The 24,091-nt window shown below is 36.6% G+C and overlaps 1 protein-coding gene across 4 annotated transcripts in view; it reads right to left on the bottom strand.

Annotated features, from left to right (window-relative positions):
- Positions 1 to 24,091, bottom strand: part of LOC139155486 (choline transporter-like protein 5) — a 208,151-nt gene that overhangs the window by 16,577 nt on the left and 167,483 nt on the right. For all 4 annotated transcript variants that reach the window (XM_070730636.1, XM_070730635.1, XM_070730633.1 and 1 more), the window contains exons 9-20: positions 21,227 to 21,310; positions 20,819 to 20,931; positions 18,623 to 18,754; positions 15,859 to 15,958; positions 11,009 to 11,101; positions 7,471 to 7,558; positions 6,478 to 6,740; positions 5,771 to 5,865; positions 4,599 to 4,702; positions 4,289 to 4,362; positions 1,972 to 2,042; positions 99 to 187 (exon numbers count right to left, since the gene is read on the bottom strand). In XM_070730636.1, coding sequence (XP_070586737.1) covers positions 99 to 187; positions 1,972 to 2,042; positions 4,289 to 4,362; positions 4,599 to 4,702; positions 5,771 to 5,865; positions 6,478 to 6,740; positions 7,471 to 7,558; positions 11,009 to 11,101; positions 15,859 to 15,958; positions 18,623 to 18,754; positions 20,819 to 20,931; positions 21,227 to 21,310 — 1,306 coding nt within the window. The remainder of the gene's footprint in view (positions 1 to 98; positions 188 to 1,971; positions 2,043 to 4,288; positions 4,363 to 4,598; positions 4,703 to 5,770; positions 5,866 to 6,477; positions 6,741 to 7,470; positions 7,559 to 11,008; positions 11,102 to 15,858; positions 15,959 to 18,622; positions 18,755 to 20,818; positions 20,932 to 21,226; positions 21,311 to 24,091) is intronic.

The following is a 24,091-nucleotide window of genomic DNA, read 5'->3' as shown; positions in this document are numbered from 1 at the left end:
AACTTGTTTTGTTGGGGGCTGGAGAGACATGATCCCGATGCTCACCATGCTAATAGCCAACCACACGCTTGGAACTTTAATTCTTTATTTGAACTTACCAAGAGGGGGACCCAATAATAATTCAGTGAAGGTGCTTCTTGTGCAAATGCTGGTATCCTGTGTGTGAAGAAAAAGAAGGCTAGGACACCTGCAGGAGAGGGGCAAAAAACCACAGAGTATTAGCTACAATATGTCTTTCAAAGCTCTTTTATCTCTCACGTTTTGAAACAAACAATATAGTTTGCAATAGATCATTCCATGTCTGGGAATATACATATACAGTAAATGTACTGTATAAATGATTTATTTATAAAAGAGCCATGGTGGCACAGTGATTAGAATGCATTATTTGCAGGGTAATTCTGCCAACTGCCAGAAGTTCGATCCTAACAGGCTCAAGGTTGACTCTGTCTTCCATTCTTCTGAGATTGGTAAAAGGAAGACCCAGACTGTTGGGGGCAATATGCCGACTTTGCAAACTGCTTAGAGAGGGCTATAAAGCACTGTGAAGCAGTATATGTCTAAATGCTATTGCTATTCAACTATTGACCTCCAAGCCATCTAGGCATCTCCATTTAAACATAAATGAATTTTCAGAAATGGGCACTCAAGAGTTTTTATAACATAATTTTTCAAACAATAAACCCTTACATTAATTATCCTTGATATTTGTAGTGGTCTAAAATTCGCATTCCAATTAATTATCTGTGAATAATTCATGCAACTGGAAAATTTTAATCTGTTTTATCATTCCTTCGGTCTCTTTTTAATAACATGTGCATTTACCAAAACAGAAAAGAAACCCACATTTGATTTAAAAAAAGAAAGCTTATCTAGTTTATTTCTTGGAGAACCATGTTCACTCCTTTCCATTAATCTTATGTTTAATGATAAATTGAGATACTAATTTAGAATAACAGCTATGCTAAGCAGGAAAAAGAATGAATGTAAATTAATTAGTCCCAGAAATTTATTCTTAAGCACAAGGAAATTTCACTGTTAAATGGTTTCATTTCAGACAATTCTCATTTTCTAGGTATAAAATAATGTGTATAATATACATATTCTTTTAATTCCGAACACTTATCTTTTGATCTGCTGTTGAAGAATATTTATTACAGGTAGTCCTTGAGTTATGACCATAACTGAGTCCAAACGTTATGTTGGTAAGCGAGACAGTTGTTATATGAATTTTGCCCCTTTTAGTTATCAACCTTTCTTTATACAACTGTTAAGTGAATCACGCAATTGTTAAAGTTAGTAACAATAAGGCTTTCCCAATAAGTTTGCTTGTCAGATGGTCACAAAAGGTGATCACATGACCCCAGGACATTGCAACATTCATAAATATGAGTCAGTTGCCAAATTGTTTAATTTTGATAACATAACCATTGACATGGTGCAATGGTCGCAACTTGTAAGTGTGAAAAATCTTGAAAAGTCATTGCAATCTTGAAAAGTCATTGTTCAACTGTTATAAGTTGAGGACTACCTGTATTATTTTTTGTCATGATTAAATCACTTCCTAACTAATAACTGTCTCATTCCCTGTGATAACCTCTGATAACCTCTGTGGGAATGGTCCTCCCCTTGCGCTCAATTGTGGTCATAGGTTGAGACTACCCATACAGGGTTTTTGTGTCAACAATCAGCTCAGCATGACCAATGGCCTTAACAAAACTGAAAAGAATGAATGAGAGTTAATTTATTAGAACTAATGTTGTAGTAATGAATATCAGTGTTCAACTAGAGGTGGTCACATGTGTCTCATGCCTTTTTTATGCACCTTTTTAATGCTTTGATTGCATTGTGTTTTTTTTCCTTTTGTCCTTTTGAATTTGTTTTTAATTCTGCATTTTGTATTTTAACTTCTTTCTGAATAAAATGAAATAAAACACATACCCGCACAAACAAATTAATTGACTGACTCACCCACAGCTCCAGCAACGAGGAGTTTACCCAGGAATAATAAGAAGTCTGTTACTTTATCCAGGACTGCAACCCTGTGCAACAGATAAGAAAACTGATGTCATTATGTTGTTTTTGCCCCAAAGGCAGTAGGGATCTGAATCTAGCTGTTAAGATTACTTTGATAACTATGTGACATGGTATTTCTATATATCTAAAGGATCTCATTTCAGAGAAAGATTTGTAATCTGATAATTCATTTTCTTAGAGAAGCGAAGATTAGTATTTTAAATTATTGAATGGGAGGGGGGAGCAAATATTATTTTATTTGCTGAATTGTGATCGTAACTTGTGGACTACTGTACTTATATATCACGCCACGTATGCCAGCCATTCTGTTTGCCTGGGCTGCAGGGAGTAAATTGTTTTGGGCCATATATGAGATATATAATATTATCTCCTCTCTTCTACTCTCCCCTCCCCTCCCGTCCCCCCTCTCCTCTCTTACGATTTTATGGGGGCCACATTACTAGCTATCCAAAGCTGCATGTGGCTGACAGAATTGGACATGCCCGCACCATAGTTTTATTCTATATTCTCTTGGACTTTCATGAATAAAGATACATGTGAAGAACTGTCCAAGTGGTCTTTGATTTAGGACCACAATTGAGCCCAAAATTTCTGTTGCTAAATGAGACACTTGTTAAGTAAATTTTGGGCCATTTTGCCACAGTTGTCAAGTGAATCACTGCAGCTGTTAATTTAGTAATCTGGCTTCCTCATTGACTTTGTCTTTTAGAAGTCATAAAAGGGATGATCACGTGACTGTGGGACATTGCAACCATCATAAATGTGAACTAGTTGCCAAATGTCTGAATTTTGATACATGACCATACATTCATTCATTCATTCATTCATTCATTTATTGGATTTGTATGCCGCCCCTCTCCGTATGACCATGGGAAGGGGTAGACAGGAAGTGGAACGGCATGGAACACCTACATGACCATGGGAAGGGGTGGACAGGAAGTGGAACGGCATGGAACACCATTCCACCACCAGAAATGGAGCTGTGCATGCAGCTCCATCACCGCCGGCTGTGCATACACCGTACACATGGGATTCAGCTTCTGCGTATGTGCAGCAGCCGAATTGCGTCACCCCAGCCAATAGCAGCAATGCCTCACACTAGATGGGCCTAGAGAGCGTGGCGCTCATCCATTGCTGCCAATGTGGCTGGCCGGCAGCTGCAGGGCTAGGTCCTGCAAGGCGCGGTGGCAGTCAGTCCCAGCTGGGACTGGGAGCCTCCAGCGGGAAGAAATCCTCCCAGAAGGAGAGCAACTCATTGGGGAGACTCTGGCAAATGTGCGACAGGGGAGTGTCCTCTCCCCAATGAGCTGCTCTCCTTCCTGGGAGGATTTCTTCCTCCTAGTGGCTCCCAGGTGGGACTGCTTCAGGGGGAACGACTGCCCAAGCACAGGGAGCTGAACGGTGGGTATGTGTGCCCATGTGCAAGTGCGCACCCCTGAGCATTCCAGTAGGGTCACGAATGGCTGCCTTTTACTGATCATGGGGATGCTACAAAGGTTATAACCTGAAAATGTGAAAAAGTCACATTTTTCAGTACTGTTGTAATTTGAAAGGTCACTAAGAGAACTGTTATAAGGTGAGGACTACTTGTATTTAGGGCTGCTACAAGTTGAATACAGCTTTCTACACCTTTAAAACATGTCCCAGATTGAATGGGAAGCAGTATTAGTGAGAGCTGTTTTATGTTTGCATTTTTCATCGTTTTGGAACATCTTAGTACAAAACTCCTGACCCAGGAATACAGTATTTATTTGCTCATTCTGTCTACCCATTATATGTACACACCTCCACACCATAGCAATCTTCTATTAATAACAAAACTGCCCATGAAGCTTAAAAATGAATTCTTTTATTCATATTCACTTGATGTAAGATGGATGGCATCTGCACTTAAATAAACTAAATATAACATTTCTCAAATTAACTCAAATAAAATATCTGTTAGGGGTGTTAACTACATTCTTTGTGAATCTAGAACAAACTTGTTCACAGTATTAGTCCATGCTTTAACATTTGTGTCTCTGCAATTGTGTGAAACCATTAAAACTGTGATCTAGCCTTTGTTCCTAAAATGAAATTCTCTAGAAGTATTGCATTTGCAACTCCAAGAGTTTCTGGGCAGAACAGCATTTCTACAGTAGAGGACATTGGTCTTAGACAAAGGAGAATAATATGAATATTTAAAACATTCATCAAGCACATTTTTAGTGAGGGCAAATATATGGAGCATTACAGGATTATGCCTTCTTACCTCACCACATTTCTCATGAGAAGAAAGAATGCATCCCTTGCTGATGTGCAGAAGTTTTTACCATAGATTGCAATCTGCAGAATAGTAACAGCTGTTAACGTGTACTCAGGTTTTCTGAGACTAGATATTAAAATATCTTTTAATATGCAGAAAAAAGATATGAACATTTCAATCCAAAAATAATTTAAATACTATGGTTTAAACCATTAAAATGTAAAAATTGGAAAATTTGAATTGCCACATCAGTTATAGTTACTAGACATTGCATAGAAATGTATTAGAAAAGGAGAGTGTTAAAAAGAAAACCTACCATGATGTAAGCATTCCTGTTTATAAATTTAAGGAATTTTTCCAAGCACCAAAAACAGCATTTGAGGCAGCAAAGCAAGAACTTAGCAAATGCATTTTGTGAGCCTGCATGAAAGAGAGAAAACATTTCTTAACAATTACAAAATGTCAGGATGATGACATATAGGATATTTTATACTGTACATGAGAATTAGAGATGAAAAATAAATAAATTAAGGCTGGATAAAACTTTAAATATTTTGTTTCATTGCTTAAGTGAACTGGGAATGTTCACTCTTCCAATGGTCAGAAACTTTCCATTCATAGTTTGCTGTAAAGTACATTTTCCCAAGTCCATTACATGGAAACACTGTAGCAAGATATGTAAACCAATTGTGGTTTAGTATAAATATATATAAATTGGGTGGAAGTATAAATGCTTCCACCAAATTTTTGTTTCATATAAATGAGAAGGCATAAAATGTTCACAATAAAAGATAAAAAATTAGAGTTGTTAGCCTAATCTTGCATATCTTCTTCTTTGATAACATTGTACTGCTAACTAGAGCAACTGCTAGCCCAATTCTCAAATACAGTTAATCTGTCTAGAACCCACATTGCATATCGGATATTAATATAATTGAGAGAGTCCAGAGATATTTCACGAGAAGAGTCATCCATTGCTCTACTCACAACAAAATACCTTATGCCACCAGAATTGAAATTTTGGGCTTAGATAACTTGGAACTACAGTCTGACCTAAGTGTAGTACACAAAATTATCCGCTACAATGTCCTACCTGTCAATGACTACTTCAGCTTCAACCACAACAATACAGGAGCACACAATAGATACAAACTTAAGGTAAAATGCACCAAACTCAATTGCAGGAAATATGACTTCGGCAACAGAGTGGTCAATGCCTAGAAACCACCTGACTCTCTGGTTTCTTCCCCAAACCCCCAAAACTTTAACCTTAGACTATCTACTGTTGACCTCACCCCATTCCTAAGAGGTGTGTAAAGGGCATGTATAAGTACACCAATGTGTCTACCGTCCCTGTCCTAATGTTTCCTTTTATTTGTATCCATTTCATGTATTAATAACCATGTTTATACCTATATCTGCTATCTAATATATGTTTGACAAAATAAATAAATGAATAATACAATAAATTTATTCCATAAAACTCACCCTTAAGTTTGTGATCAAGATATTCCAGGATTACTCTAATTAGTTGAACCACTGCAAGAATTAAGGAACCAAATGCTAAAGAACCTGTATGATACCTAAAGAAAAAAATCAAATGTTACTATTAAGAAAGAAGCATGTTATTAGACATTGTACAGTTACAAAAACAGTTAATGGATGGATGGATGGATGGGTAGGGAGGGAGGGGGGGAGGCAGGCAGAGACAGAGACAGAGATAGAGATTAGAGATAGAGATAGATAAGACAGACATCTATGTCTTTAGCACTGTGCCCCTGCTTTGCTGGCAGGCCCGGGGGCCACGTATTAATAAATATCATGGCCAAATCGTATGAATGATTAGTATGCATGTTGTTGTGATAGGTTAATTTATGGGTTTTAAATTAGGGTTTTATAGTTTTTTAAATTTAAAATTTGACTTCTTTTTATTGTTTTGTATTTACATTGTTGTTGTAAGCCACCCTGAGCCCTTCGGGATTGGGCAGCATAGAAGTTGAATTAAATAAACAAACAAACAAATGATATCTATATATCTCTATCTCTCTATTTACTGCATTCTAATTTACTGCTATTGCCAAGGTCAAAGGAAAGTTACAGACTCATTTAAAATCTAGCCGTGTGGAAACATGACAGGGAAGAGACAGAAGTGAATTCAAACACAGGTATAATTACTGGTGTAATTTCTTACTTACCGTATTGCTCGTCCAAATGAAGAAAAGAGAGGGAAAGGTGGGATGTCAGCAGGTTTTCGGAAGGCCCAGTAATAAGAAGCAAAGGCACCAGCAAGGGTACATTGACCCAATGCGATTGAAAAATTGACCAGCCAGAGAAAGACAAACACATTGATAATTTGAAAGACTAAGATGTAGCGGTGGTATAGACTTTCTCCTCCATAGAAAGCAAATGTACACTGTGCCCCTGGACACAGTTTGGTCACATTAGTAGTGTTGAAAGTCTGTTCAGGGACAAAATAAATATAATCAGTTGGAGATATGAAGTGATTTCCATACAGTCTCAAACTGTGAATCTTTCCATTGTTAGGCAAATGGACAGAGAACAATAGAGGGCACTGTTCAGCTAATGATTGCATAAGTATTAGTGATACTCAAGTACAGTATATATATACCATTTGGCATAGTGTGATAACAGTGTATTTGTGCAACATATTATAAAAACAGCTTGGTATAGCCTGCATAAGCACAATCAAAATACTAGATCTAATATTATTTTAAGAAACCCAGAACTTCTGCAGGTGATGGAAATTTTGCTATAGCAGAATTAAAGATGGTAAAATTTAAAAACCTCAAATGGTAATTAATTCTTATGGCAAATAGTTCTTACTAATCATCCTAAATTCCTAAACTAGCTGACACATTTTAAGCAGTATTGTGTCTTGTGGTTGCAGATGCTTCACAGGCTTAAGTAAATTTCCAATGTTTCTAACAGTTTCAGAAAATGCTTAACAAAGTTAACCAAATAACCAATAATTCAATCTTCTATATGTGTCTGGACAATGTATTAAATGCTACACTTCTCTGTCTGATTAGAGTTGACTGAAAAGATTCATTTGTACAAATTTGTCAAAACCAATGTGGGGACTTTAAAGCATATGGCATTATGAAAGGATAGTGCATTAACTAATGAAGAATTAGAATGTAAACGTTTTCCCCTTCTCATTTGCTTACCTCTGGATAACAGGTCAAATTTGCATACTTGCATAAGCTTTGATTAGCCATAACTTTGTACACAGGTTCTCCTGAGGTAGCCAGGAAACTTGATTTAATTGGGTTAAGGAACAATCAGAATCAGATAGTCAGAGTATGCAACATTCTACTAAGAGGAAGAGTCACAAAGAATGCATTTAATTTCCTTTGTTGTTTAATGACTAGCACAGAATATGACAACCATAGCATGCATTTTCTAAAAACCTATCTGCCTGATATGCAGATAATAAATAATTTCTTATTCTTTTACTTAATATCAAGGACATCTTTGCTGGTAATTTTTGGCACCAGGTAAAAAAGGAAACGCCTTATAGAAATATCACATGATACTTGATTCCATTAAAGGGTAGGAGATCAAGATTTCTTCCTATACAAAATATAGCTTCTTTTGAAGGAGGTCGAGATGCTAACTTCTTTCATGCTTTAGCAAATAAATATGATAAATTGGATAGGCTTGAATTATGACAATTTTGCATAAAGCATGGAGTTTAAGACTGGTTGCTGAAAGCATTAAAAGCACACTCTAAAGGATGTCACAGAATAAATGGAGTGTTTAACAATTTATTAATATTGAGCAGGGAATAACAAGCTTATATGATTTCCCCTTGATTGTTTAATGCATTTAGGGATCAGTGTATAAGCAAAGCTTGTTAGATGAGTGCTGGTTAGGAAGGTGAATGTATTTATAATTTGTATGCATATTCTCGACGGAGCATGTAAATGATTTCTAACAAATGCAACAAATGATATGGTTGTGAATAATATTGAATTAATCACCAAAGCACTTAATTCTGACAGAGAAATTGTGATGAATGATTGCAAGTTATAGATAAACTGCAAAAAAAAAAAAAATCCAACCCCAGAGTATATGAATTTGTGTACTCTAACAAAATGCTTACTACAATGAGAAGTGGAAATATTTTAACATGGGCAAATGAGGGTGAAATGTAATGGTGTCATGTAATCTACTGCAAAGAAAGATTATTGAAAGAAGTATATAATAGCATGTGTAGTGATTCAGCCTGAGGCTCCTCAGGGACCGGCTGGAGCTCTGCCGGATCCATGCCCAGAGGAGGAGGACAGTGAACAGGAGGGGGAGGACCAGGCAGATGGGGGAGAGGAACATCAGGAAGAGGAGGAGGGAGAACAACCTGAGACCCCCCCCCCCCGGGGGGGGCTCTCCCCAGCTAGTAGCCTGGATTCATTGGATGAAGACGCACAGGCTATAATAGACATGAGGCAGCGACGTGCAGCTCAAAGACGGGGCCAATTAGAAAGGTATTTCCATCCCTGAATTGGCAACAGCTGGCTTTGGGTGTGGTTCTCCTCAGCAGGGTTGAAAAGGCAGGCCCGCCCTTACAGTCTTGTGGAGAGTTATCAACTGGGAGTCCTGTGACGTTGCTTCAATTCTTGGCGTCTCTGATCTTGGCTTGTGGCCTAGAAGTCTGGAAGACTTGGGGAAGGTGTGGGTTTTATTATCTCCAGCATTGTTTTTGCCAGCAAGAATCCTGTTTTATTACCTGGCCTTCGTGAAACCTCTGTGAAGCTTCATAGTGTTCCTGTCTGTAAGAACAGTTTTTGTTACCTGTGTTTGCTTTCAATTATATAAACTGCCTTTGCTTTATACCAGTGTGTCTGGCTACTCTTTTTGGTTGGTGTTGGCGTCTGGGGGGGACCTAGACAGAACAGCCTGCTTCTATCTACTATGTTATATGCTACTGAGAGTATGTTAGGCTAAGTTGAATGTAGTGGGAATGACTTAAAAAATATGTGTAGTAGCAAAAGAAAACAAATAGATGAGTGAAGAATAGAAATTTGGATTAAATACAAGAATGAAAATATGAAAATAAGAATGGAAGAAAAATGTTGGGTTTTTCAGAGAAGAATAAATTAGGATTGAATCATGTTAAGATATTCATGAACTGGGAGAGCCATGTTAACAAGGTTAGCCAATGAATAGGCATAGCAACTGAGTCAGCCAATAGAAGCTAACCACTTCTGAGTCTGTGCAGAGAATCAAAACTGAAAGCTTAAGCTTAAGGCTGGATGTGGCTCTAGTCCTCTCTGTTCTTTGTAAACTTTGCTCCCTTGTCCACTCTGAACTCTACTAAAATGAAACTAACCATTCTCTGCTGTCTGAAACTGCTTAAAGAAGAACTCTGCTAATGGTATTGTAAATCCATCTGTTATTATGTTTATAAAGAAGTTATTGAATCAGTCATCTGTATGTGCTTCTGGTTTTGATATTTGCAATAAACTTTAATAAATCATTGACTAAAGGATAGGAGGGAGTTAAAGGGGAAACATGAGAGACCAGACTAGTGAAGCCTTATCCACTGGTTCCCAAAGGAATGCAGCAAGTGTGCTGAGATTCTTGTAATATAAGTGACCAACAATAATTAAAATGCTGTGGCCTATTCATAAAGTTAACCTGAAGCTTGCACCTGACAACTGAATTACTACTATTTGAAGGAGGAAATAAGGGATCTAGAGGAAGAGCAGAATAAGAAAGCTGTAATGGAATGGCATTAAAAAGAACTGCAAAAGGAAAGAAGTAAGAAGACTACAGAATAAAAGGCAGTGTAAAGAGTACAAAAGACCTTGACAACACTTCATTTAGTGACAGTTCAAAGTTACAATGATACTGAAAGAAGGGACTTATGACCATTTTTCACATTTATGACCGTTCCAGCACCCCATGGTCATGTGATCAAAATTCAGATGCTTGCCACCAATGTGTCCTAAGATCACCTTTTGACAAGCAAAATCAACGGGGAAGCCAGATTCACTTAACAAACCAACTTATCAAGTGCAATGATTCGCTTAACAACTGTAAAACAAAACTTATGTAACAAATGTCTCTCCTATCAACAGAAATGTTGGACTCAACTGTGGTCATAAATTGAGGACTATCTATACTATAAAAATCCACAAAGATAGTTTTCTAGGGTAAAAGAATATGGAAAGGTACACAGATAGTCCTTAACTTACAACCATTCTTTTAGTGACCATTCAAAGTTACACCAATACCAAAAAGTGAAGTATGACCTGTCTTTGCACTTATGACCACTGCAAAATTCCCATGGTCACATAATCAAAATACAGGCACTTAGCATGTATTTATGACAGTTGCAGTACTGCAATGTCATGTGATCACCATTTGCAACCTTCACAACAGGCTTCTGGTAAGCAAAGTCAATGGGGGAAGCAAGGTTCACCTGACAACTACCTGATTCACTTAACAATTGCAGTGCTTTGCTTAACAACTGTGCCAAACACAGTCATAAAATTGGTTCAATAACTGCCTTGCTTACCGTTGCAAATTCTGGTCCTAATTGTGGTTATATATTGAGGACTACTGTAGTGTATTGTGGTGCATAACATTTAGCAATGTTTTTTTTTGCTTACTTACATTTCTTTTTAAGAATTTACTATTTATCACTCTTTTCTGGATTCAATATAATATTCATAACCACTTACTCTTTGATAAAAAGGATACACAGCTGTCACTGCCCAGTATGAAATGCAGATGGCGATAAGAATAAAGGTTATAATTGGATAGAATAATGTAGACATGATGTAACCAATTGCTCTAAATAAATAAACAAATGAATAAAGTTATTCAATTTATGAGATGTCAGCTGCAAAACAATCAACTTTGTATACAGCATACCAAATTTCTATTGTGGTTTCTATTTCTTGTGTAAGTTTTCATTATGCAAATTGTTGCACTAAATGTCATCGTAAAAATAATGTAAATTCCCACGATGCCATATTCGTTGGCCATAACTAACAGATCCCCTTCCCACCCATTTGTCCATTAACCTGGAGTTCATGCAAACAATATTTTCCTAAAAAATTTTTAAAAATTGCCCATGTGTCTAAAAAATTATGTGACAGCCAACACCTATATTTTTTTTATTTCTGAAGTCCTTTAGCTGTATAAAATTGGGTTGCTAATCATTGCCCTACAAAATTTCATCTTTCATTTTGACCCAGGTTCTACCGGTTCCTCAACTCTTTAATTTGCATTTTGTATCATCCCTTAATATTTTTAATCAATATTTTTACTCAATGTCTTACAACAAGGCATGTTTCCACCCACCCACCCCGTCCCCAAGCTGTAATTTTTGGTATTAGCTTCAAAAATCTTTTTTTTAAAGTTAATTGCAACTTTTGACTTTTGTTCTACACAAAATTTTATCCATCATAGTTCTTAGCAGATGTACATGATATAATCAATCTTATTTCCCTTCGCTTCTTTATACAATAGGATCCCAGAAATAAGAACTGTAGCTCTTCAAATATGGCCGAGGTTTTAACTCCCAGGAGACACAATCACACTAATCATTTTTGAATACTGGGAATTGTACGTGAAGAAAAAATAGAAGCTGGATAGCTCCCTGCTAAATCCCATAGAATAATAAACTTCAGATTTTTATTTCTTGGGTTTACAAATACACACAAGACATATTCATTTTTTGTTGCCAATGAAGGGGACTCTGTAAAGGGCAGGAACCATTCAAACACAACGGCAACATATTTTTTGGGACAGGAGGGTTAAACTCAATGAATTACCAAGCACCACCTCTGAGTGACGTGGCAGAAAGTTGAAAGCCACTCAGAAGTGATATGGTGGTATGGTTAGCATAGACTGTTTGCTCACAAGTAGGAAAAGGATAAACAAGAATGGAGACTTTCTTGGGTCTATGCATGGAGTAAAATAAAATTACATTTAAATAAAAGACTTGCATTTCCTTTTCTCCTTTCTAATAAATCTCTTCTAGGGAACGTTTTATTGTTCTCTCTATTCTTTGTCAATGCTTGTTTATTATTTTCATTTATATGGTTGCCCATCTCAAATGCATGACTCAAGGCAGATTAAAAACATCACAAAACAACACACACGATTAACAGCTAGTAAAAATGAAAAGCCACAACCAATGAATTAATATAGCCATTGCACAGGTTCTGCCACACATCTGGATCCCTTAGTCTAGTAACACATATCTGGCTGTTCCACTTCTCCTGTACCAGCTGTCACTTTCGGATATTCTTCAAGGACAACTACACATAAGGCACATTAAAATAGTCTATTCAGAGGTGACCAAGGCATCCGTGTGTGTGAACAGAGCAACTTGGTCCAGGAATGAATGGATGCATTTATTTATGTATTTAAAACATTTATATAGTCACTCATCTTATATCGAATTCTGGGTTACTTCCAATCAACAATTAAATCAATATCAATAAAAAGACAACATAGCACACACTCTTCCATATATCCATTTAAACCTCAAATATTAAAACTAGTATCAAACGTAAGCTTCCACATGCAGTCTATCATTAAATCCTCCAGTCCTTTTCACCTTACGTCAGCTTGGTAATTTCTTGGTAATGTTATGAAACCTAACTTTCTTCTCTACTTGAGAGTGCTTTTTATATAATTACCATTTCAATTTTCATTAGCATTCCCTATTATGAGCAATATTCTCTGCACATGTTTATAATTATCTCACATAATTCAAATAAGAATTTAATTAAACCTTGCATTAAATGTTAGTTCTACATGAACAATTGATGTATTGTGCTAGAAACATCTTGAATGTTTTTTTAAATCACTGAAGAACAGAGTAAGCTTATGCTATTCAAGAAATAATTACTACAAATCAGTGCATTTCAGAATTTAATAATAGATAGGCCTTATTGACATCATAAACTGTTTACAATAATAATCTGCTTGTTAAATTCTAGGAATAGATCATAACTGATTTATTGATAATATAAACTGCCATTTCACTGAAGTGATGATTAAACTAAACTTGAAAAAAAAATTACACTTCATTTTCAGTCATTAACCACATATTTTTCAAGACCTTGATTAAGGGTTGCATTCTGCTGTGTTCACAATGGAGTGCAACATTTCTTTTGATCAATGCATCAAAATGCATCATATTTATGCAATTTCCAGTGCAGAAATGTTGGTCAGTATTTCTGTGATCTTCAGTAACATTTAATGGAATACTGTATAGTCAAAGCTATAATGATTTTTTTTTCACTAGAGATTTATGAAAATCTCTGCACACATTCTTTTAATTGTATTATTTAATTTGCTATGCTTCCAGGTAAACCCAGAGCTTGATGACAAGACTATAAAGTTGATACCCTACTACATATTTTACTCAAATTCCCCCAAAACAGCAATCCTGATTATTGGCTTGGTGAGGAAAAACAGCCTGAAACTCAGTTTATACATGGACAAAGACAAAGCTGTTCTTTATGGAGCCCCAGAGCTCACTGTAACAACATTGCTAAAAAAGGCATCAAGAGTTGTAAATCTTATTTTACGAAGTTTTCTCTCTAGTAATGTTATATTTCTAACTAGGGCATACAAAACTTTGCCAGACCTAGCCTTGAATACCGTTCACCTGCCTGGAACCCACACTGTATTCAGACATTATTGCACTAGACTTGAAATTTTAGGCCTGGATAACCTTGAAATATGCTGTCTGCATTCCAGCTTAAGTTTAGTACACAAGATCATCTACGTTAACGTCCTACCTGTTAACATCTTTAATTTCAACCGTAATGACACTAGGACTATCAATAGATACAAACTAAATGAAACCCGCTCTAATCTTGATTGCAGAAAATATGTCTTCTGCAGTAGAGTATTAAATGTCTGGAACAGTTTACCTGATCTTGTTGTTAGTTTCTTTCTTACCTTTTACTTTAAACCTTACATGGTTCTTAAGAGGCCCCTAAGAGGGTATGCATAAGCGCACCAGCCTGCCTACCCAGAGGTGGACTCCTAAGGTGGAACGGTGACGTGAGCTTGCCGCCGTGGCTCTGAGTAGTAGTAGAGTCCAGTGCGATTTTGCTACTGCACCTGTGCAGGTAGCAAAATTGTGCATGGAGACGCAGATGTGCCTGTGTTTCAGTGCGGTTTTTCCACGAAGCAAAAAACTGCACCGAAACACGGGTGCACCTGCGTCTCTGCATGGGTGCAGTAGCAAAATCATGCAGGTCTCCACTACCACTCAGAGCCATGAGGGCGAGCACACGTCATTGTTCCACATTATCAGCCCACTTCTGTTTCTACCATTCCTGTCATAGTGTACCTATTTGTATGCACTCATACATATATGCATACTATACATATGCTATATTTTGCTTCTTTATATCTGTTTATTTGTGCCATTTTTTCATGTGCCCTGTTTCCTTGCACTTGTTGACAAATAAATAAATAATAATAAATTAATCACAGTAATCAAGACTCTGCCTTTTTGCAGAATACTTCTCTTCACAATTAAGATAACCTTCTTTGAAAGGGAATGTCTGGTCTCCTTCCTTCCACTGAACTAGAGCAAATAGCCTCATATCTTTTGGGCAGTTTTCCAGTTATCATGCTATTTTGCCAACTCTGTATACAGTCTTTAAAAAAAAAAAAATCCTTATTGAAATATAGTGATATTTTTATGCAGGCACTCAAACCGTTGTTCTGGGCTAGTTCGTGTCAGCTTTGTTGATGGGAAGAGTAAAGATGATTCAGTTCCCAGAGAAATGTTTCTCATAGTAGAGAATAGATGGTTTTGGAAATGGAGTCCCAAAAAATTATAACAGAGCACTCTAAGAAGAAGAAATGAAGGGAAGTAGAATGGCCATTGGGGCTAGCAACTAAAATGGATAAAGAAAGCATTGATCAATTCAAAACTTAATGCTTAGAAGGCTTTCTGTTGAATCGAAAATGGACGGATCAGTGTTAACTGCTGAAAATTTATTGCTACTCCAGGAAAGTCAAATGGAGAATAGGACATGATTCAGAAAAATGTGCTGAGAAGCAGAAGGAAAACATCACAAAAGGGTGTGAAAGCAGAAAAGAACTCTCCGTGGATCTGAATTTGATTTTACCAGCCTGAATGAGAAAAAACAGCTGTCAGCTGGTGCAGATAGAAAAAAAATGCCACCAACCTCTGTAAGCCATTCTCTAAAATTAGGAAGTAAACAGGGTAAGGAATAGAGCATCCCATTATATATTTAAGGTCACATTGAAATATATAAAAATTAGATGGTTTAGGCTGCAGGAAAATAATGTTCCTGCCTCACAATTGAATATGTTTAATCAGCTTGGGGTGCAATCAGTTGCTTGCTTGCCAAGTAAGGCCACAAAGTGAAATTGCACACAATTCTCATTTGAACATGCTTCTTTTTTTTAAAGATCAAATGGTATATTGCACTTGAATTTCTAACAAAACCTCAAAATCTGTACTAGGTCACAGTCCCTGCACTAATGGATGGGGATGGCTATGTTCAATATACTGCAAAAATGAGGATGCCAATAATACTCACCGGCTACCTTCTTTCAAAAGGGCAATTGCAATCCGAATTCGATTTCTTAGAAATATTAACATCAGTATAATGATAACTTCCACTATACAAAGTAGTATCACTGAAAAAACAAGAAACAAGTTTATGAAAAAAATAAGGCTGACTTAATCTCATAACAAGTTCCAGTAGTCCCTTTCTCCACTGCACCTTATTCAGGATTCCAGTGGAATTAAATCTCAACATACTTACATCTAGACTAGGCTAGTTTATATGTACTAAAGCAAGTCTGCCATCATGATTGTACTCTCTCATCACAATTGTATTTGTGTGTTTCATTTTGCATGTGTAAGGCTTCTCTTCAATTAATATTAGGGCATACTATACAACAAAGTTGATGAAGAAAGCCATTCATTTGAAAGCAAAGCAATTTCAGTGCAATGGAGAGCTTTAAATATAATTTAGATTAAACATGGTTAGAGTACAAAATATATGTTTGCAATTAGACAGTCCTATTCACTAACTCCTTTTTGCTCTTTTAATTCATTGTATCTGAAGATGCTGGATATAATAAATGCTTATAAGTGACTGATTTTGTTCTTTTATTTATTGTATCACAGTGCTTATCATTATTATTTCTGGATAATAGCTTTTTAATGATTAAAAAGTAGCCTGAATTTCAGTTATTTTTTATGTACTGACATTTACTTCTGTGCTTTAAGTACTTTTTGTACTGATATTTACTTGAAGTTAGCTATTTAGAATTCCACTATGATTTTTGTAAAGATTCAGAAATTCTGCAAATGAGAAATAAAACTGATTTTTTTCCCTATTTCAGAAAGAAACAGGATAAAAAAATAAAGGAACAACCCACTTCAACACAGACAAGAAAACTCACATTCAGTTGTATTGAACATAACAGGAATTATTTATAAGTTTCACTCATTTTAAATCTTGATCCATCAGACATTTTGGAATACAATACTATTGTCTCCAAAGCAGGAAAAACAAACAGGGAGACTTTAGAGTTTGAAATATAATACATGTAATGTGTTTTTAAGAAACTAATTTATCTATATAGGGCAGTAAAATTAAATATTTTGTACAGTACTGTGTTTCAGTGTGACTTATCCTACTTATTCTAGGATCTTTCCAGCCTATCCCCATGTTTTCTACCTTCACAGGTGCAACAAAGCATGAGCTTTGTTTCAACATGCATTCTCTAATTCATTCATTCATTCACTTAAAGAACAGATAATGTCAACAGCTTGGCTACATTTTGCATGGCCTGAAAGCATATTCCAGAGCAAATGCCTACAATTTGGACCCATATAGATGTGTCAAACCATTTATCCCATAATTTCCAGGTATCAAGGGTATACTCTAGCTGAAGCTGCTATGTGAGATCATCTGACATTTTGGGGTGCAATATTATTAGTTTGCTGACAATAACATACTTTATAATATTCTCTTGCCCTGTGCAAGAGATGACATTAATGCTCTTAGTGTTTGGAGATTTCCAAGATTTGGGGAGGTCAGAATGTTTTAAAACTGAATTCCAGAAAGCAGAGGCTATCTGTTGATCCCAATGTTACATCTTGATGAGCAAATACTGCTCACAAAGGAGCAAGATTGTCACTAGAGGGACCTTCTGATCTCACAGTTCCTGCTAAAACAGCAAGTAAAGTTATAACTAGACAACTTATTGTCCCATTCCAGCTGATACAGCAGTGGGGACAGAGAACCTGGGAACAACCTGTCCTATAGCCTCTCCTATATCTCGTATTTCTTCTGTACTATATCCTCCATAACCTTCATTGTGTATTATTGTGTATTGGACAAAATAAATAAATAAAATAATAAATAAATAAATAAAAATAAATAATAAAACTCTTGCTCTGACTAATACCCAGTTAGATAGTTACAATGCACTCTTCATGGAACTACCTTTAAAGACAAATCAGAACTAACTATTAGTCTAGAATTGGAGACACATTACACCTATGCTGTGAGTTATGAATTAGCTTCCAATTGACTTATAGAGGTATTTTAAAGTGATGTTGACCTTTCTACATTGGCACCTGAGATATTGCAGTACGACTTGGTCTAAAAAAAAGCACCAGAAATATATGGGTATTTAGGAGTAACATATTCCTAGTTCTCAACTTTGCAGAATAAAAGAAACTAAGGATGGAAGTCACTGCTTTTCAAGTGTTGTGTTGGTTCTCTAGAGTGAACTCCTACTGGAGATAAGACCAACTTTATCTCTCATAACATTCAAGAATATCCTGAAGCCAGAGTTTCTCCAGAAAGCCTTCCAATTACACTTGGCCATCTTTTATCTTTGTTATTTCTTACTAATATTGGAGCTTAGATGGTGGTGTGATTCTATAGCATTTTAATTTTCAATTTGTACTATGGATAAATTTATTTGTATCATGTAAGCCTCCAAGAATCCATTCAAATTGTAGTGGCATAGAACTGCAGTGAAAAAAAAGACATTTAGAAATGTCTTGTTTAGACAAACAAGACATTTAGGAAATCTGGTTTTCAGAGAGCAAACTGGCATATTGTACTAGGTCAAAATATCCTTGGTTTTTTTTAATTATTTCAATATGCGGGATAAACTCATCCAACTGTAGCTTATTTGTCAACCCATGTTTAAATATATCATAGCTTACCATGGAGTATATTGAATTTGGTGTCAATCAATCATCAAAGAAGCTGTTTAGTCAGGTTAATGTTAAGCAGGTGGCTCAAAATACAGGTTTCTCAAAAATTCACTTACTAAATGCTAACCATGTTTGCCTCAGTTGCAGATAGACCCTGAAATCTGTTTGGAATCCAATATCATAGATGGTAAGATCAGAACCAGGTATTCCATGAAGGCGATGATATTCCCAGTAGCAATGCCAGATACCTTTTGAAAAATAAAAAATTGAATCATAAAACAATTTACATCCTTTAGATAATCTGTACAATAGTTCATTTCTGGAACCAACTCCCCCCAGAGATTAGAACGGCCCCCACCCTCCTTGTCTTTTGCAAATTACCATACTTAAGACCCACCTTTGTTGCCAGGCATGGGGGAGTTAAGTTATCCTTTCCCCCTAGGCTACTACAAGTTATGCATGGTATGTTTGTGTGTATGTTTGGTTTTTTATAATAAGGGTTGTTTAGTTGTTTTTATTAATTGGATTGTTCATGTTGTTTTACCACTGTTGTTAGCCGCCCCGAGTCTGCGGAGAGGGGCGGCATACAAATCCAATAAATTATAATAATAATAAATAATAATAATAATAATTTCAAAACCAAAGAGAACTTTCTGGCAGAAAGATGCCAGATGAAATATAAGTGCTACAAACTATCTGCTTGACTTGGGACCTATCACCCAGTAAAAGTCACCTTCTGATATGTATGCATGAAGAAAAGGCACTTTTACATGCTTATCAATCAGAAATGTATGAATAGTATAAGAGAGAAAAACAGAGATATTTTTTACAGCAGTAATCCTTGATTTGGTATGTTCTTATAGTACAAAAAAAACCCTCTATTTTTGCTAGTGAAAGAATAGAATTCTTTTGTTCTAATCTAGTTGTTTTGAAATTTTGAATATATTAGTTTCAGTTCCCGTGATTTAGGTTTGGTTCCTGTTCTCAATGCTATATTTAATTTTTTTAACTTCATGATATGTCACACCTGCCATGCTGGGAAACATTTGCATACTTCAGCTGTGCTGAATTTCAAATGAATTATTGCATTATTTTTAAATTTTATTATGTTTCATTTTTATATGGCAAACAGAGATGAACTACTCTATGAGATATTTTATAAATCTAGCCAATAAATAGTAAAAAGAAAGCAAAACAAACCTTGCAATGTCTTATTTGAAGAAAATAGCTTCCTGACTTGCAAATATCACCCAGTATTTTCTCTCACGTTTCAAGCAGAAAAAAAATCTCAAGTTCTATCAGAGAGCAACATCAAACATGAAGCATATTGAATATTCTATACTGATAGCTGTCAAAATAGAGCATTCATATGATATGCAGGTCATGTTTGATAACTGTACAGGTGTTTGTGAATCAGGAAACTGCAGAAAAATTCACTTTCTCAGTATGCAGTGAAATAGTTATTAAATTGTCACAAGTGATGAGCCAGATAACTAATCTTTTTCTCTATCTATAGAAAAAGCACACATACATTTTTGAAAAAGCTTGCCACTGGATAATTTTGAGAGGATGATTGTAAGGCACTACAAATTCTTGTAAACTAAGAGTTCTATAAATCCGTCATGTTATAATTCGATATTTAGTAGAGCAGAACAAGAAGAAATTTGTCAACATACAAAAACCGAATGAGTAAAATAGTAGAGATTTGTTTACTCCAATGGCCATTTCCTAACAAAAACCAGACAGTGATATTATACTCTAGGTATACTAAAACACACATATATAACAAATAAACATCTGCATGGTGGGGCAGAAGACTAGGGTGTTTTTTCTTGTCCTAAGTAGTATTAAAATACTAGTACTAGGTATTGTAATGTCAAAGGAAGAACATATTGTATGGAATCCTTGATGTGGTCTGAGTTTGACTGTTTTAGATAACATAATCAGTGCTAGAAGGGAGTGGGGTTTGCTGTTTATACCATGGCTATTTAAGGTTCAATTAGCTAGTTTGTAATAGGAAGAGAGTATGTAGAGCAGGGGTGTCAAACACATGGCACGTAGGTCGGATATAGCCTGTCTAGGCCGTGGCCAACCCAGCACAGCAAGGGTAAAAACAATCTGGATCCATCATAATGGCCAGCAATGCAATCGGGTTTGACACTCGTGATCTAGAGGACAAATAGAATGGTCAAACAGTAAATTATTTAATGAGGAAAGTGTGAAATGGTATAGAATTAACTGATTATCAGTTCTGCTTATCTCAGTATTAGAAATAAAATGTTAGATGGCTGCATGTAACATTTGGCACTTACCATATCCTATAATTGCAATTACACCAAAGATGAAAATCCAGAAGAGAACTCCTGCTATGAATCTCAGAAGCACAAGAAAGAGCAAGCTGACTACCATTGCAATAAACAGCCCTCTGGGAATTAAAAACAAAAGAAAAAATACAACAGTTTAAAAAAATGAGCAAGCAGTCTCCTACAGTGTTGTAGACTGCTTAAAACATGGCACTTTAATGGTTTTCCCTAATTTCATTGAGACCTGAAGCGAATAGCAACTAGAAATATAGAAGAATGAATTCATATAAAAGAACTGAATAAAGGAAGCACAAAAGAATGAATGGCAAAGAAGAGAAGATATATTCCCATTTTGCATGTACCATGAATATTTACATTATATGCTGAAAGTATGACTTTTGAGGAATAAAAACTTACATTAAAATCCAGTGCCAAGAGCTCGCATAGTCTTCAAAAATCTTCATCCCCACTGATCTTGCATCAAGAACATTATTGATGCCACTTTAAAAAGGGAAATAAAAACAGGTTTTAGATTGTGTCCCTCATGTAAATCAACCAACCTAAGAGCTTAGTGTAAGTAGAGTGGTACCTCTACTTAAGAACCTAATTCGTTCCATGACCAGGTTCTTAAGTAGAAAAGTTTGTAAGTAGAAGCAATTTTTCCCATAGGAATGGATGTAAAAGCAAGTAATGCATGCAAAACCATTAGGAAAGAAATAAAAGCTCAGAATTTGGGAAGAAGAGGAAGAGGACAGTTGCTGCTGAAGGAAGAGGTGAGGGGAATCAAAAAAATCCAAAACTTAAGGCTTAAAAAAAAAGAGGGACTTTGAGGTGGTGAGGAGGAGCACATGCCTCCCATACATCCTGTATGAGGCTGCGCCAGAGAAAGAAACCCAGCGGGCGAGAGAGGGGAACCTCCCACTTCTTTGACTGAAAGACGGTGGCTGCTGCTGCTGCTGCTACTTGCTTCCTATTCCTTCCCATGCTGAAGGGTTCTCCACTCCTCTCGCTTGCTTTGTAGCCGGGGACTTTCTTTCATTGTGGTGACTCCTCAGTTTGGTTGAAACCGAATTGATATAGCCAGGGTGAAGCACCCCCTTTTGCCTTTCCACAAAAGATGCTCTGGGAGCCAACCTCACGCCGGGTGTATGGGAGGCAGCGCGAGGGAGTCACCACAGTGAAGTGGTTTATTCCCTTTCCAAGTGCCCAGAGAAAGAAAAATGCTTCATTTACTCTGGACTGCCAAAGCTTCCTTAAGCGCCACTGAAAGGCTCCTCTGGCAGCCCTGAAAACCCTGAGATGGCCGGGATTAAAAGGGGAATAGCAGGAAACTGGCTGTGCCTTCGTGCCACTGTCAAATTTCCTGGGAAATTTTCCCAGGCTCGTGTTCTTAAATAGAAAATGGTTCTTAAGAAGAGGGGACACAATCTTGAATACCCAGTTCTTATCTAGAAAAGTTCTTAAGTAGAGGCATTCTTAGATAGCACTGTAATAGGTAAACTAAGTCACAACTCTGTTCATAGTGTTTGGTTAATTGGCAAAATGGAATATTCAGGGTTTTTACCCAAAGCAATAATGAGCTACAGGAAAATATGAATCTTACCAAAAAGGTAAGAATTTAAGTCATAATTTTATACATATTCAATAAACATACTTCTATATATTACAGTACATATAGATTACTATTAAACTATTAACATTTTCAAAATTAAAATAACACCATAGGGTTTCTAAACAGTAATACTGTAGGACAGTGATGGCAAAACATTTTTGGCTCGGGTGCCCAAAGTGTGTGTGCTGTGCGATAGCATTCACGTGCGGCCCACAGCCATAATGCAATGCCCTCCCCCAGGCATGCGCACAATCGCTACACTGCCCCCTACACATGTGCACAACTCCACAAACTGCCCCTCCAGAACATGCACACAGGGCTCACTGAAGCCTCCAAATTTCAGATCTGACAATTGGGCTGTTTTTCGCCATCCCCAGGATTCAAGAGGCTTTCCTAAAGCCTGGGGAGAGTGAAAATGGCCAAAAAGAAGCCCAAAGATCAGCTGACTAGCACGCTGGAACTGACATAGGGAAGTGCCTTGCGTGCCCTCAGATATGGCTCCACGTGCTACCTGTGGCACCTGTGCCATAGGTTCGCCATGACTGCTGTAGGATATCTAAACCACATTGCTGTTACTAGTAATATTATAAGCACTATTGTATCTGTAGAGTTTTAGTACTGGTTAACTATAGATGGCTGTGTCATCTGAAAGTCAACCATGGATTATGCTTTTTTGGAATTAACCATTCTGAAGGTTGTGCAAGATGGAAAGCTTTGGAGTTTATTTTTAAGGTTGTCTTTCTTATGCTTGAGAGTCCTTATCATGACTAAGATGTCAACAAGGGCCAAAGAAATGCAGGTTCAAGAGCAATCTTAGCAACACATAATAGTGGAAGTCTTTGGCTCAATCACTTTTTCTCAGTTCAACTCTATTTTTTTTTTAAATTTATTTTGTCCAATACACAATGAGGATTTTAGTGGGTATATATCTATATACACATAGTAAAATACATGATGACGGTTATAGAGGAGATACTCATAGTAAAATATATCTAAGAAATAATAGAAAAGAAGATATAGTAATAGAACATATCAATGAAAGAACATAATGAGCTACAGGAAAATATGAATCTTACCAAAAAGGTAAGAATTTAAGTCATAATTTTATACATATTCAATAAACATACTTCTATATATTACAGTACATATAGATTACTATTAAACTATTAACATTTTCAAAATTAAAATAACACCATAGGGTTTCTAAACAGTAATACTGTAGGACAGTGATGGCAAAACATTTTTGGCTCGGGTGCCCAAAGTGTGTGTGCTGTGCGATAGCATTCACGTGCGGCCCACAGCCATAATGCAATGCCCTCCCCCAGGCATGCGCACAATCGCTACACTGCCCCCTACACATGTGCACAACTCCACAAACTGCCCCTCCAGAACATGCACACTGAAGCCTCCAAATTTCAGATCTGACAATTGGGCTGTTTTTCGCCATCCCCAGGATTCAAGAGGCTTTCCTAAAGCCTGGGGAGAATGAAAATGGCCAAAAAGAAGCCCAAAGATCAGCTGACTAGCACGCTGGAACTGACATAGGGAAGTGCCTTGCGTGCCCTCAGATATGGCTCCACGTGCTACCTGTGGCACCTGTGCCATAGGTTCGCCATGACTGCTGTAGGATATCTAAACCACATTGCTGTTACTAGTAGTATTATAAGCAC

This window comes from Erythrolamprus reginae, unplaced genomic scaffold (genome assembly GCF_031021105.1).
Source record: "Erythrolamprus reginae isolate rEryReg1 unplaced genomic scaffold, rEryReg1.hap1 H_22, whole genome shotgun sequence".
Classification (NCBI taxonomy): Eukaryota; Metazoa; Chordata; class Lepidosauria; order Squamata; family Dipsadidae; genus Erythrolamprus; species Erythrolamprus reginae.
This window is presented reverse-complemented; position numbering and strand designations above follow the sequence as displayed.